Here is a 13,380-nt window from a genome sequence, read left to right as displayed (position 1 = left end):
ACAAAGTTTCTGTCACAAAGTTTCTGTCACAAAGTTTCTGTCACAAAGTTTCTGTCACAAAGTTTCTGTCACAAAGTTTCTGTCAGAAAACACGAAAAGCACCAAATATCTAATGTCCTGAACTGTTGCCAGTTTTCTGCAGTCTGATTCTGTACAAGCTGTAAAACATTCCCATCTTGTAATCATATCTTTTTGGATACTTTTTATTTTGGTTAAACTCTAGCAGCAGATTTGATTCTTTTTTCTATGATGTGAGGCAAAGGACAGAAGCAGATGTGGGTTTGTGTCCTTTTGTATATAAACACATCAGTAGCTTCATTCCATTTCATCTGAAGCGAACATTCATTCCTTTATTTATTTTTGTAAAACTTCTTATTATATGTTGGAATCAAGACCATGTCTAAAAAGCAAAAAACTGTTGTCATGAACTAGTTTTTGACATTTGTTAAAAGTGTGTGTGTGTGTGTGTGTGGTGTGTGTGTGTGTGTGTGTGTGTGTGTGTGATTGCTTTGGTTAGCAATAGTGTTTGTGTAGCCAGACACACATCAACTGCACCACATATGAACTCTTATAACATAAGTCTCTCCTTCTCTCTCTCGCTCACACACACGCTCAAACACGCACTCACGCGCACGCTCACACACACACGCTCACACACACGCTCACGCACACGCGCTCACACGCTCACGCACGCACACACGGACGCTCACACACATGCACAAACACACACACACACACACACACACAAACACTCACACACACAAACACTCACACACACAAACACTCACACACACAAACACTCACAAACACTCACACACGCACGCACAAACACTCACACACGCACGCACAAACACTCACACACGCACGCACAAACACTCACACACGCACGCACAAACACTCACACACGCACGCACAAACACTCACACACACGCACAAACACACACACGCACAAACACACACACGCACACACACACTCTCACAGACTCACACACACAGATCAGCTGCCTGTTTACATCCGGTCGGTAAAATGCAGGAAGACAAGCGCCAGCTAGGCCCGGTACACACACCATGCAGACACACAGACATGTGCGAACAAACACACACACAGCAGCACATTTTAGTTAAAAGCTTAAAAAAGACTGAAAATGAAACCACACCATGAAAAAGCCTCTCACACTCATCCACAAACACACACACACACACACACACACACGCACACACAGAGACCACACACATAAGCAGCAGCTCCTCTGTCAGCCGCCAACACGAACAATACAGACAGAGAGAGAAGCAAAGAGCGGGAAAAAAATAATGGATCGACGTGTCTTACAACCTGGAGTTATTGCTCTCTCTCGCACTCTCCTGTCTGTGAGCCGCATGTTTGGAGTCGCGTAGCTGGGAGTCACTGACCCCTGTGCTCTGCCATGAGAGCCTGGCATCTGCATTGTGCCTCAGTGTCTCAGTCTGGGTTCTGGGGAGGAGCTGAAGTGCTGGGACACACACACACACACACACACACAACCTTCCACAACTGCCCTTCCTCGCTACAGCTATAGCCAGCAGGGGGCTCAAGCTCAACAGCATGCTGTCGAAAGTTTCCATGTGTGTCACCACCAGCTTCGCTCTGCCAGCGTATGTGAGCAGGGCACAAGAGCAGCGAATGGGAGCTCAGCTGAGCAAAAATGAAAGTAAATGATCTGCTGACAGAGAAGAAACACGGTCACGCTCTTTCATGCATCTCTCTCCATCAAAACACGTGAGAACTCCCCAAACCTAAGCGAAAACCAATCACATATATTCCAGTCAATCCTTCCTGAGCTAAAAAAAACTACTTATTGTCTTGACAAAACAGACAAAAAAAAAAAGAAAAATCAAAAACGCTTCACTCAGTTCCACAAGGAATAGGTGATTTGGGGCGAAATCGAGCAAAGCCTCCACAGATTCTCCACAGGTTTGAGCCGAGGCACGCCGTGTGACATCACAACACACGCTCAGCCAAATCATTACGTGTGTCTTCACTGGTAGGAGTTTAAAAGAAGAATCGTCAGCTGTGGCTGTGCTCACAGACAATGGCTTACCGTAATGGTTTGGGAAGCCTGCAAGTTTAACAACTGGCTCGCAAACGTTGCATTCGGCTCGAGAGACGTGCTTGCGGGTTGAGATCAGACCGTACACGTGCATGTCTGTAAGGGAGACAGGAAAGATCGTGAGTTCGACATGTTGAAAGTCGGATGCTTGAAGAAATGCCTTCGTCTTAGATCTGGAAATCGAGCCAGATTTCTGCTTTCATACAGAGTGATGTTTGTTCTGCTATCTGTCCACATGCACGATTCGGCTCTACCACATCCAGCATAGTGGTGTTTAGTCCAATCAGTAAACTATGGCAGTCAATTGAAGATTAGATTAGATTAGATTCCACTTTATTGCCATTGTGCCAGGTACATGTACAGAGCCAATGAAATGCAGTTAGCATCTAACCACAAGTGCATAGACGGCTTATTTACAAGTGGCAGTGTAATAAATAAGGGTATGAGGTTATACAGAAGGTGTAGTAATATATACACATAACTGAATACGGGTAAATATATACAGTAGTGTGGTTTTTATACAAGTATGATACAGTATGAAGTATACCACCTCAGATATAGCTGTACAAAAGGAATGGCATTATGAATATATACATCTAGGATCACGAGATGTTTTACACTGAGAATGTATAATATAATATTATAGTATGGTTATTAGTAGCAACGTGTAGTGGACGAGCTGAATGAGACACACACCCACACTCAGACAAATAAAAAGTATTTATACAGGCATGAACGAAACTGCCCCGGATTCTGCCAAGGTAAATAAGAGCAAGGGCTGCTCGCCTAATGATCCCAGGTGCCAGAAGCCAGTCTTTGAAAAACCTTCCTGAGCGAGATTTGGAGAGACAGTTTGTTCCCCAACTGCTGAATGAAGCAAAAATGAAGTTGCCATGTCATGAGCAGGTCTGTCCACACAGCTGGGGTTAATCCACACCAGTTACAGCCCAAGCAGACAAACAAACATCTCTTATACAAAATAATCATCCAGGCAATTCCAGACCTGGTTTTTAAAACTGCTGGAAGAATTAAACAGGAATTCAGTCAGATGATTTACAGTGTCGTCTGCTTGGGTTTTGTGAACGTATTATTCGCTCCATCGGTTATTTCTCTTTGTGCTCACCTTTTTTCTTTTTTTTCCCTTTCAAAACTCTTCAAAATACAAACAAAAATGTCAAACAGACCTTTTCGATTCATTTCATTTCATCAGCACTCAGCAGGCTCAGACTCGGAGTGGTCAGACGCAGTGCAGAGAAAATGTTGCCTGCCAAAAGGCCAAGTTACATAAATGGGGAGAAAAAACGAGGGAATGGCAAACCCAACATGCCCGAGTCAGTATTCCTGTTATTGGACCGGGGAATGTTGAGAAAGCTTGACATTTTGTAAAGATAGTAAAAAGGTGGTGTGCGAGCAGGTGAAGCATCAGGCTGCAGAAAAGCAAGTTCTTGTAATGATGTGGAGATTATAGACCCGAATCATTTAATAATAATAATATATCACAGTTATACTGTACATCACAGTTCAAACATTGTGTGCCTGAATACATTTTGTCATGCAACAACAAGTGTGTTGCACAGAACATTAATAAAATATTAAGTGCTATGCTATTGTATATACTGACAAAATATTACTCAGTCCTTTCTTCTTTAACACCTAATCACTCATCACTACTGTTCCCAACACCTAATCACACATCACTACTGTTCCCAACACCTAATCACTCATCACTACTGTTCCCAACACCTAATCACACATCACTACTGTTCCCAACACCTAATCACTCATCACTACTGTTCCCAACACCTAATCACACATCACTACTGTTCCCAACACCTAATCACTCATCACTACTGTTCCCAACACCTAATCACACATCACTACTGTTCCCAACACCCAATCACTCATCACTACTGTTCCCAACACCTAATCACACATCACTACTGTTCCCAACACCTAATCACACATCACTACTGTTCCCAACACCTAATCACTCATCACTACTGTTCCCAACACCTAATCACACATCACTACTGTTCCCAACACCTAATCACTCATCACTACTGTTCCCAACACCTAATCACTCATCACTACTGTTCCCAACACCTAATCACACATCACTACTGTTCCCAACACCTAATCACACATCACTACTGTTCCCAACACCTAATCACTCATCACTACTGTTCCCAACACCTAATCACTCATCACTACTGTTCCCAACACCTAATCACTCATCACTACTGTTCCCAACACCTAATCACTCATCACTACGGTTCCCAACACCTAATCACTCATCACTACTGTTCCCAACACCTAATCACTCATCACTACTGTTCCCAACACCTAATCACTCATCACTACTGTTCCCAACACCTAATCACTCATCACTACTGTTCCCAACACCTAATCACTCATCACTACTGTTCCCAACACCCAATCACTCATCACTACTGTTCCCAACACCCAATCACACATCACTACTGTTCCCAACACCCAATCACACATCACTGCTGTTCCCAACACCCAATTACACATCACTACTGTTCCCAACACTTAGTCACTCATCACTACGGTTCCCAACACCTAATCACACATCACTACTGTTCCCAACACCCAATCACACATCACTGCTGTTCCCAACACCCAATTACACATCACTACTGTTCCCAACACCTAATCACTCATCACTACGGTTCCCAACACCTAATCACACATCACTACTGTTCCCAACACCCAATCACACATCACTGCTGTTCCCAACACCCAATTACACATCACTACTGTTCCCAACACTTAGTCACTCATCACTACGGTTCCCAACACCTAATCACACATCACTGCTGTTCCCAACACCCAAACACACATCACTACTGTTCCCAACACCCAATCACACATCACTACTGTTCCCAACACACAATCACTCATCACTACTGTTCCCAACACCTAATCACTCATCACTACTGTTCCCAACACCTAATCACTCATCACTACTGTTCCCAACACTTAGTCACTCATCACTACGGTTCCCAACACCTAATCACACATCACTACTGTTCCCAACACCTAATCACTCATCACTACTGTTCCCAACACCTAATCACACATCACTACTGTTCCCAACACCTAATCACACATCACTACTGTTCCCAACACCTAATCACACATCACTACTGTTCCCAACACCCAATCACACATCACTACTGTTCCCAACACACAATCACTCATCACTACTGTTCCCAACACCTAATCACTCATCACTACTGTTCCCAACACCTAATCACTCATCACTACTGTTCCCAACACCTAATCACTCATCACTACTGTTCCCAACACTTAGTCACTCATCACTACGGTTCCCAACACCTAATCACACATCACTACTGTTCCCAACACCTAATCACTCATCACTACTGTTCCCAACACCTAATCACACATCACTACTGTTCCCAACACCTAATCACTCATCACTACTGTTCCCAACACCTAATCACTCATCACTACGGTTCCCAACACCTAATCACACATCACTACTGTTCCCAACACCTAATCACTCATCACTACTGTTCCCAACACCTAATCACACATCACTACTGTTCCCAACACCTAATCACTCATCACTACTGTTCCCAACACCTAACTAAATTCTGCCTCACATTTGCACTTTCTCCTTGACTATAGACACAATAATTAAAGTGAGTGTGAACTTCATGACTCCTGAATACCACTGCTTGTACAGTATTTAGCCTGCATTCCTGACAGAATATAGTGGTTTTTTATTTATAACATATTATATATTATTTGGTTACTAAAACCTTCTGCCTTCACATGCTCTTATTTGTAATGTGATATGAAAATGATCACAACTAATTAATAAACATGCGGTGTTGTCCAGACTGATCACTGAAGTTAGAAGCAGCAGAGTTGATTTCAGTAACAAAAAAGACACAAACGGGCTCATATTCAATATTCTCGTACTGACTTGACATCTTTCTGCTATTGTAACTGATATAAATGTCATAAAGAAAACTAAACTACCTTCTTTTTCCTTTTCCATTTTAAGATAAAGCAACTTCATCTAACAGTTGCTAGATGGCTGTCTTGATCAGGCGCACACACTCTCACATATTCACACTCACTCACTCACACACACACACACACACACACACACACTCTCTCTCTCTCACACACACACATATTCACACTCTCTCACACACATTCACGCGCTCTCTCTCTCTCACACACACACACACACACACACACACACACACACGCACGCACGCACGCACGCACGCACTCTCTCTCTCTCTCTCTCTCTCTCTCTCTCTCACACACACACACACACACACACACACAGGCCAAACTTGGACATACTCGCAGTGGTGTGTGTCACTCAAACGCGCATGTATAAGGAGTAAAAGTACAGAATTGTGTGAACACGACATGGCGGCCGCCTGCAGCAGCACCCACACGGCTGTGAGACTAGTGCAAACAGCTACTAGTGCAATCAGTTAAATAAAGAAATACACACATATATATACATATACACACACACACATACTGTATATAACTGGATAACAAGTGCAATACACACGTCAGTTACGGCGAACACAATGACTGCGTACACCTACTGTCCAGGGAGTAGAAGTCTGTCTCGTTGGTGAAGACAGGACACGGTTTGCTGGTGAACGGACCCACACTCAGTGGTTGGCGAACCAGCGTCGCCATTGCTCTTCCTTCTTGTTGCTTGTTTTTTCCCCTTTCCTTCGCAGGCAGCCGAACCCGAATGGCGAGGCGCGTGACGTCATGCTCGGGTGTGCTCGGCTCTGCTCGTGCTCTACTTCATTTTACATCATCTTACCACAAGGTCTGATTCTGAACGTAAAGACATTAGAACCCGCGAGTCCAGATCGTTCATGTCGGTGTGTGTGTGTGTGTGTGTGTGTGTGTGTGTGTGTGTGTGTGTGTGTGTGTGTGTGTGTGTGAATGAGAGAGTACATGGCTGGCTGCGTGTTCAAAAGTATGTGCACCCCGATCATCACAGTCATGTGTAGCTTTTCTCACACTCAGTATACAGTAACATCACAGTTTCCCTTCACTAAGACTCAGACGCTGGTCCAGCATGACAATGTCCCTGTACACAAAGCCCCTGAGCTCCATGAAGACAAGGTGTGTTAATGTTGGAGTGGAAGAACTGGAGTGTCCTGCAATGAACCCTGACTCTGACTCAACCCCACTGAACACCTTTGGGATGAACTGGAACACCGACTGAACCCCAGACCTCCTCACTCTTACACCATCAGTGTCTGATCTCACTAATGTTCCTGTAGCTGAATGATCACTAATCCCCACAGACACACTCTATAACATCAGTGTCTGATCTCACTAATGCTCCTGTAGCTGAATGATCACTAATCCCCACAGACACACTCCAACACCAGTGTCTGATCTCACTAATGCTCCTGTAGCTGAATGATCACTAATCCCCACAGACACACTCCAACACCAGTGTCTGATCTCACTAATGCTCCTGTAGCTGAATGATCACTAATCCCCACAGACACACTCCAACATCAGTGTCTGATCTCACTAATGCTCCTGTAGCTGAATGATCACTAATCCCCACAGACACACTCCAACACCAGTGTCTGATCTCACTAATGCTCCTGTAGCTGAATGATCACTAATCCCCACAGACACACTCCAACATCAGTGTCTGATCTCACTAATGCTCCTGTAGCTGAATGATCACTAATCCCCACAGACACACTCCAACACCAGTGTCTGATCTCACTAACACTCCTGTAGCTGAATGATCACTAACCCCCACAGACACACTCTATAACATCAGTGTCTGATCTCACTAATGCTCCTGTAGCTGAATGATCACTAATCCCCACAGACACACTTCAACATCAGTGTCTGATCTCACTAATGCTCCTGTAGCTGAATGATCACTAATCCCCACAGACACACTCTATAACATCAGTGTCTGATCTCACTAATGCTCCTGTAGCTGAATGATCACTAATCCCCACAGACACACTCTATAACATCAGTGTCTGATCTCACTAATGCTCCTGTAGCTGAATGATCACTAATCCCCACAGACACACTTCAACATCAGTGTCTGATCTCACTAATGCTCCTGTAGCTGAATGATCACTAATCCCCACAGACACACTCCAACATCAGTGTCTGATCTCACTAATGCTCCTGTAGCTGAATGATCACTAATCCCCACAGACACACTCCAACATCAGTGTCTGATCTCACTAACGCTCCTGTAGCTGAATGATCACTAATCACCACAGACACACTCTATAACATCAGTGTCTGATCTCACTAACGCTCCTGTAGCTGAATGATCACTAATCACCACAGACACACTCTATAACATCAGTGTCTGATCTCACTAACGCTCCTGTAGCTGAATGATCACTAATCCCCACAGACACACTCCAACATCAGTGTCTGATCTCACTAATGCTCCTGTAGCTGAATGATCACTAATCACCACAGACACACTCTATAACATCAGTGTCAGATCTCACTAATGCTCAATGATCACTAATCCCTAAAGACTCTATCATCTAGTGGAAAGACTTCACAGATGAGGAGAGTAGAGTGCATAGCACTCTACAAAGTAATGTCATGCCTTTGGAACGGGACGTACGTCAATCATGGCCGTGTCTTCAGGTGTCCACATACTTTTGGCCACATTGAGTATCATATTATTATAATGAAATCAGAATTATACACTGCTAATTTTGGATATTATGGAAATTTACAATTAATATATAATACATACATTTGTTATGAAGGGAGAGTGTGTGTGCCCTGCGATGGGTTGGCACTCCGTCCAGGGTGTATCCTGCCTCGATGCCCGATGACGCCTGAGATAGGCACAGGCTCCTCGTGACCCGAGAAGTTCGGATAAGCGGTAGAAAATGAATGAATGAATGAATGAATGAATGAATGAATGAATTAATGAATGTTATGAAGGGAATTACATATAATTCTAGCAACATGTTGAGACATATTGAAGATTATCAGATTAATGAATCTGCTGCAATAAATTGAAAAGCATTTTAAATAAAGCTTAAGCTCTCTTGCTGGAATATCTGAGCTTTTCTCTTTAACAGAAATGTTTTGTTTGTTCCCAAGATAAATGCTAATCAGTGAATTCACAGGGTAATAGCACAAACAAAAGGTGTTTTATACCCACATTTCCCCACATTGCTTCAGTGAATGAACGAGCTTTCTCCCTCAGCGTTAGATAAAAATACCAACCCAGTTTCAGATCTCAGATCAATCTCAGTTTTATTCATTAAATATGAAAGATATTGCCACCAAAATGCATTAGAGGTCATAAACATTCACAGATATATAAGTAGTCTAAAAAAAAAAAAGTTCACAATGCTGAAAATATAAAAGTATTTCTTTGTGTGAAATACCCTCCTAAAGCAACAGTACTTCGTTCTTTCTGGATCTGATCTTGTCATTGCTGGTCCCACTCACCAGTTCAGTTAAACTGGGTTAAATGCTCGACTACATGAGCTGAAGTTGCACAGCTGAGTAAAAAACATTTTTACCAGCACGGTAATTTAGTGTAGATTAGCGATTGGTCGTTCTAGGAAGATATTCAAATTATATTCCTATATGAAACCTGAAATAATTCATAACAAACTTTACAAACAGTATTTCTAATTGCGTTTAAAAAAATGCTCGTAAACAACATAATACTAGTGACATATGTAAAGAAATCTATGCTGAGGTTATATGTATGAAAGAATAGACAAACTAGCAAAAAAAGCCTGTGTATGTTGGCTAGATATTTATATAGTTTAGAGAATATGAGTATGATGACAAAAGAAGCAGAAAATTCTTATACAAATGACACAGATTCCTAACTCACATTTGAAACAAAAGAGTCCATGGAGTTTGTGGGTTGATACGGTCATGTGCTTGCCCAGGAGATGCCTCTAGATAGGGCTAGGGCCCCGGCCACGCTCTGCCTCCTGTCGAGAGTTGCGCGCCTGTGAATGCCAACATGTCTCCTTATAAACAAACCAGGCATTACCACCCCAGATGATCAAGTTCAGGAAGCCAAACACCTACAGAAAATAAAAATATAATGTAAAAATACCATGAAATATCTGCATATTAATACAAAAGTTTTGTCATTTAAAATAAGATGATGTGCTCGTGCGTACCACTGATATATCCAGCGTGCGCATGCTGGAAAATTCAGTGACCTCACAGTTGACATCAGACTTCAGACTGGTGCAGATGCCTTCTGTCCCAGTGGCATACTTGACTTTCTGCAGCCCTTGTGCCCAGGCTGATGAGCAGACCAGCCACAGAAACGCAAATGCTGCTGTCACCAAAAAATCCTACAAATCACAGACGTAAAAATTCTCCATAGCTGCTGGCTGGAAGTGCCTGATGTTCAGATGAAGGAGTACGAGACACACAGACTGGTGGGATTGTGCTTCACACTTTTGTATATCATCAACTCAGGTGTGTATCCTGAAAACCTGCACCCACGTCAGCACTTTTTTGTGCTGATAAGGTCATAGACACTTAGTATAGCCAATAAACGAGACACAACAATACTCATACTCACAAATGCTGGGCCGAAGTCAGAGTCCCGGTACACGTGCATGTATCCCACATAAACCAGCAGAGCTATCATGCAGTAGAGGAACGCCAGGACAGCCACGGCCACAAAGAACTCAACAGAGGACGAAGAATCCCCAATCAGATGTGTTGTGGTCATGGTGCGGTTACACAGTGTGGTGTTGTCTTTAACCAACAGCACCTGGCTTAACCTGAACAGAGGACAGAAACAGATTACAACATCTTGTGAATTCACTGAAAAGCCATGTACCATGTGGAAGGATAAAACATCAATAGTCAGTTTTCTAATGTGTTATTTTACACACTCAAGAGTAGGACTTTCTTCATGTGTAAACACTTGTATGAAACCTGTATTGTATGAGACATAAATCTGCCTAAATCCAGCTGAATAAATAAGGTAAAATGAATGAGATTAATTTGATTAAAAAGCAGACTATTCTGTTTAAACACCGTAGAGGGTATTACAGGGGAATTCACATGCTAGTGTGTGTTTTTGTGATGTCATGATCTATCCTCTTTAGCCCTACAGTATGACATTATAGTTTCCCATCATGATGGTGTATTAAAGTGGACGTTAATAAATTGTCCTGTATCACAGAAACCTACCTGAATGGGTATGCGAATGTGACATTCAGGGTCTCATTTTTTGCCTCGTCACAAAACAGGGTAATCACATTCCTGCCCCTGTAACCACCACAGCATCCGAAGGCAAACAGAGCTACAAACTGGTTAGAAATACAAAAAGATTAAGCTGAACCCAGATTAGACATGACTGCTGCTATTCAAGCTATTAGAGCTTGTGTACATAATGCATGTGAATAAGAGCAGCAATAGTAATAGTAAAAAGTGCCTCATAGCAGCATTATAAAACGTTATAAGCCATTGAGCTGGTTAAGGCACCGGATTACTGACTGGACGGCCATGAGCTCAGGGTGTTTAAGTCTCAACTGCTCAGTCTTTTTACTTCGCTAAGATCTAAGATGCTCTGGAGAAAGCTATCTAAATGTAATTTAGTACTTTTTTTTAGCAGTTGATGAGCTAAAGTTATGGAACAAACCTGTGCCTAGCAAATTAGATTTGGAAAAGAGGATGTTGTCATTCAAATAAACACATCCACATAGTGCTCATTAACACAGGGATAGGAGTTAGTCCGGTAGTTTCCTGAATTTATGAATAATTGTTTTTATCAGACTGCTAGTTGAGGTTGTCGTGGCGACAGTGAGGGGGTGGGACATGTGATTAAAGTGGATGCAACTGGGGATAAAATCAGTCAACATGAGGTCTTATATACTGTATGTATTTTCTGACGTCAGGATTTCTGACGTATTTTCAGCAGCCAATCAGGAACATTTTACTGGGGCACGGATAGATGACCAATTACACGCACCCACACCCACACCCACACCCACATATGGTAACTTAATTTTCACGTATACAACAAAAAAGGTCAACAACATTATCTGCGGTCATAGAAGCGGCCTTTCCACAGTGTCCCTGCCACTAAAGGAAACTGTTGAATACAGATTGTGGCTGTGGGATGTGGAGTAGAGACGGAGAAGCTCAGGAATTTAGACAGGACAGCAGAGCAAAATGCTTTGAAACTATCTGATACCGAATGCAGAAAGAAAGAGGAAATCTAATCCAGTGAAAAGAGTTTTTGATTTTTATTGTCTTTGTGTGTGTGTGTGTGTGTGTGTTAATTCTATTGCTACTCAGTTTCAAATGTATTGGAATTTGTTCAGAGATTTATCTGGTAGACCAATAAAGAAAACGTTCTAATGATCATTAAGATCTTACATGGTAATGACTTTAAGGGTGAGCTTAAATCCCAAAATGAACAGATGTTTTTGCACCTCAATCGCAAGACTAAGTGAAACGTAACCACAATCAACTTATCACAGCAGAAATATAAGCATGCTCAGTTCTCCGTGGTGTGTTATATCACATATCCGTTCCCTAGTTTTTGTTGAAACATCTGGCATTCCGTTTTAAATCCAGGTTTGCTGAATCACCATCTTCCACACAGAGCAGACGTCTGCCAGATGTTGTGTTGCTTTGTAGTAGCTGTAGTGTGCTGACTCATTAACTTACTGATTCATTATGGCAACTTTTTCTATAATGCGTCTTCTTACAGTGATTTACAGAGTATCATTGCAGATTTAGCTTTTATATTTACATAACCAAAACTCTACAAAACAAACAAAGAGAACCCCAGTAGGATCCTGCTCCTGCTCTGGGGAATGTGCACGTGATGGTAAAAGCAATCCTGAGCAAGATACATACAAGGAGCTTATAGAAGATCAGTGGAGATGTGTTACAGATATATATATATATATAAAGCTCTACGTGATGAGGCAGAGGAGCAGCAGCTGCAGTGTGCACATCTGGAGCTGTGTGTACTCACCCACTCCACCAGCTTGATGAAGCCCAGTGGCTCTTTAACAGGGCTCAGATTTAACTTAAATCCAGTCTGCATTCTTAGTATAAATCCTTCTAGGAGACAAGCCGATAAAGTAACTGGTGTGGTTCAAACTTTCTCCCAGATTGCACTTTTTGACAGTGACGTGGTTTTCCTCCCTAACAATGCTGGTGCTCCTCCTCCCCCTCTTCCTCCTCCTCTTCCTCCTCCTCCTCCTCCAGACTAACTCCACAC

General features: G+C 42.5%; 2 protein-coding genes across 6 annotated transcripts in view; both read right to left on the bottom strand.

The window, feature by feature from the left end:
* atxn7l1 (ataxin 7-like 1) overlaps positions 1-7,001 on the bottom strand; it is a 26,210-nt gene extending 19,209 nt beyond the window's left edge. Inside the window, exons 1-2 of one of the 5 annotated variants that reach the window (XM_027151009.2) lie at positions 6,679-7,001; positions 2,079-2,183 (exon numbers count right to left, since the gene is read on the bottom strand). The gene's annotated coding sequence lies outside the window, so the exon portion shown is untranslated. Of the gene's footprint in view, positions 1-1,333; positions 1,491-2,078; positions 2,184-6,678 lie in introns of those variants that run through there. The other 4 variants (XM_027151007.2, XM_027151010.2, XM_047804009.1 and 1 more) reach the window with 4 other exon arrangements.
* A 2,389-nt stretch (positions 7,002-9,390) lies between these two features.
* Positions 9,391-13,323, bottom strand: sypl1 (synaptophysin-like 1). The gene is made up of 5 exons (XM_027151041.2): positions 13,132-13,323; positions 11,334-11,452; positions 10,714-10,918; positions 10,301-10,480; positions 9,391-10,201 (listed from the first exon to the last, which is right to left on the bottom strand). Exons 1-5 carry the CDS (start codon positions 13,201-13,203, stop codon positions 10,070-10,072), a joined length of 708 nt encoding a protein of 235 aa, XP_027006842.1. The 5' UTR covers positions 13,204-13,323; the 3' UTR covers positions 9,391-10,069.
* Between the last annotated feature and the right edge of the window lie 57 nt (positions 13,324-13,380).

This window comes from Tachysurus fulvidraco, chromosome 19 (genome assembly GCF_022655615.1).
Source record: "Tachysurus fulvidraco isolate hzauxx_2018 chromosome 19, HZAU_PFXX_2.0, whole genome shotgun sequence".
Classification (NCBI taxonomy): Eukaryota; Metazoa; Chordata; class Actinopteri; order Siluriformes; family Bagridae; genus Tachysurus; species Tachysurus fulvidraco.
This window is presented reverse-complemented; position numbering and strand designations above follow the sequence as displayed.

Bases quoted from the DNA above. Each gene is read 5' to 3' on its own strand.
- sypl1 (XM_027151041.2), bottom strand. From the start codon at position 13,203: ATGCAGACTGGATTTAAGTTAAATCTGAGCCCTGTTAAAGAGCCACTG. The intron at 10,481-10,713 runs GTGAGTATGAGT...TGTGATTTGTAG, and splicing joins CTGACTTCGGCCCAGCATTT to GATTTTTTGGTGACAGCAGC. The intron at 10,202-10,300 runs GTACGCACGAGC...TATTTTCTGTAG, and splicing joins GCACGCTGGATATATCAGTG to GTGTTTGGCTTCCTGAACTT.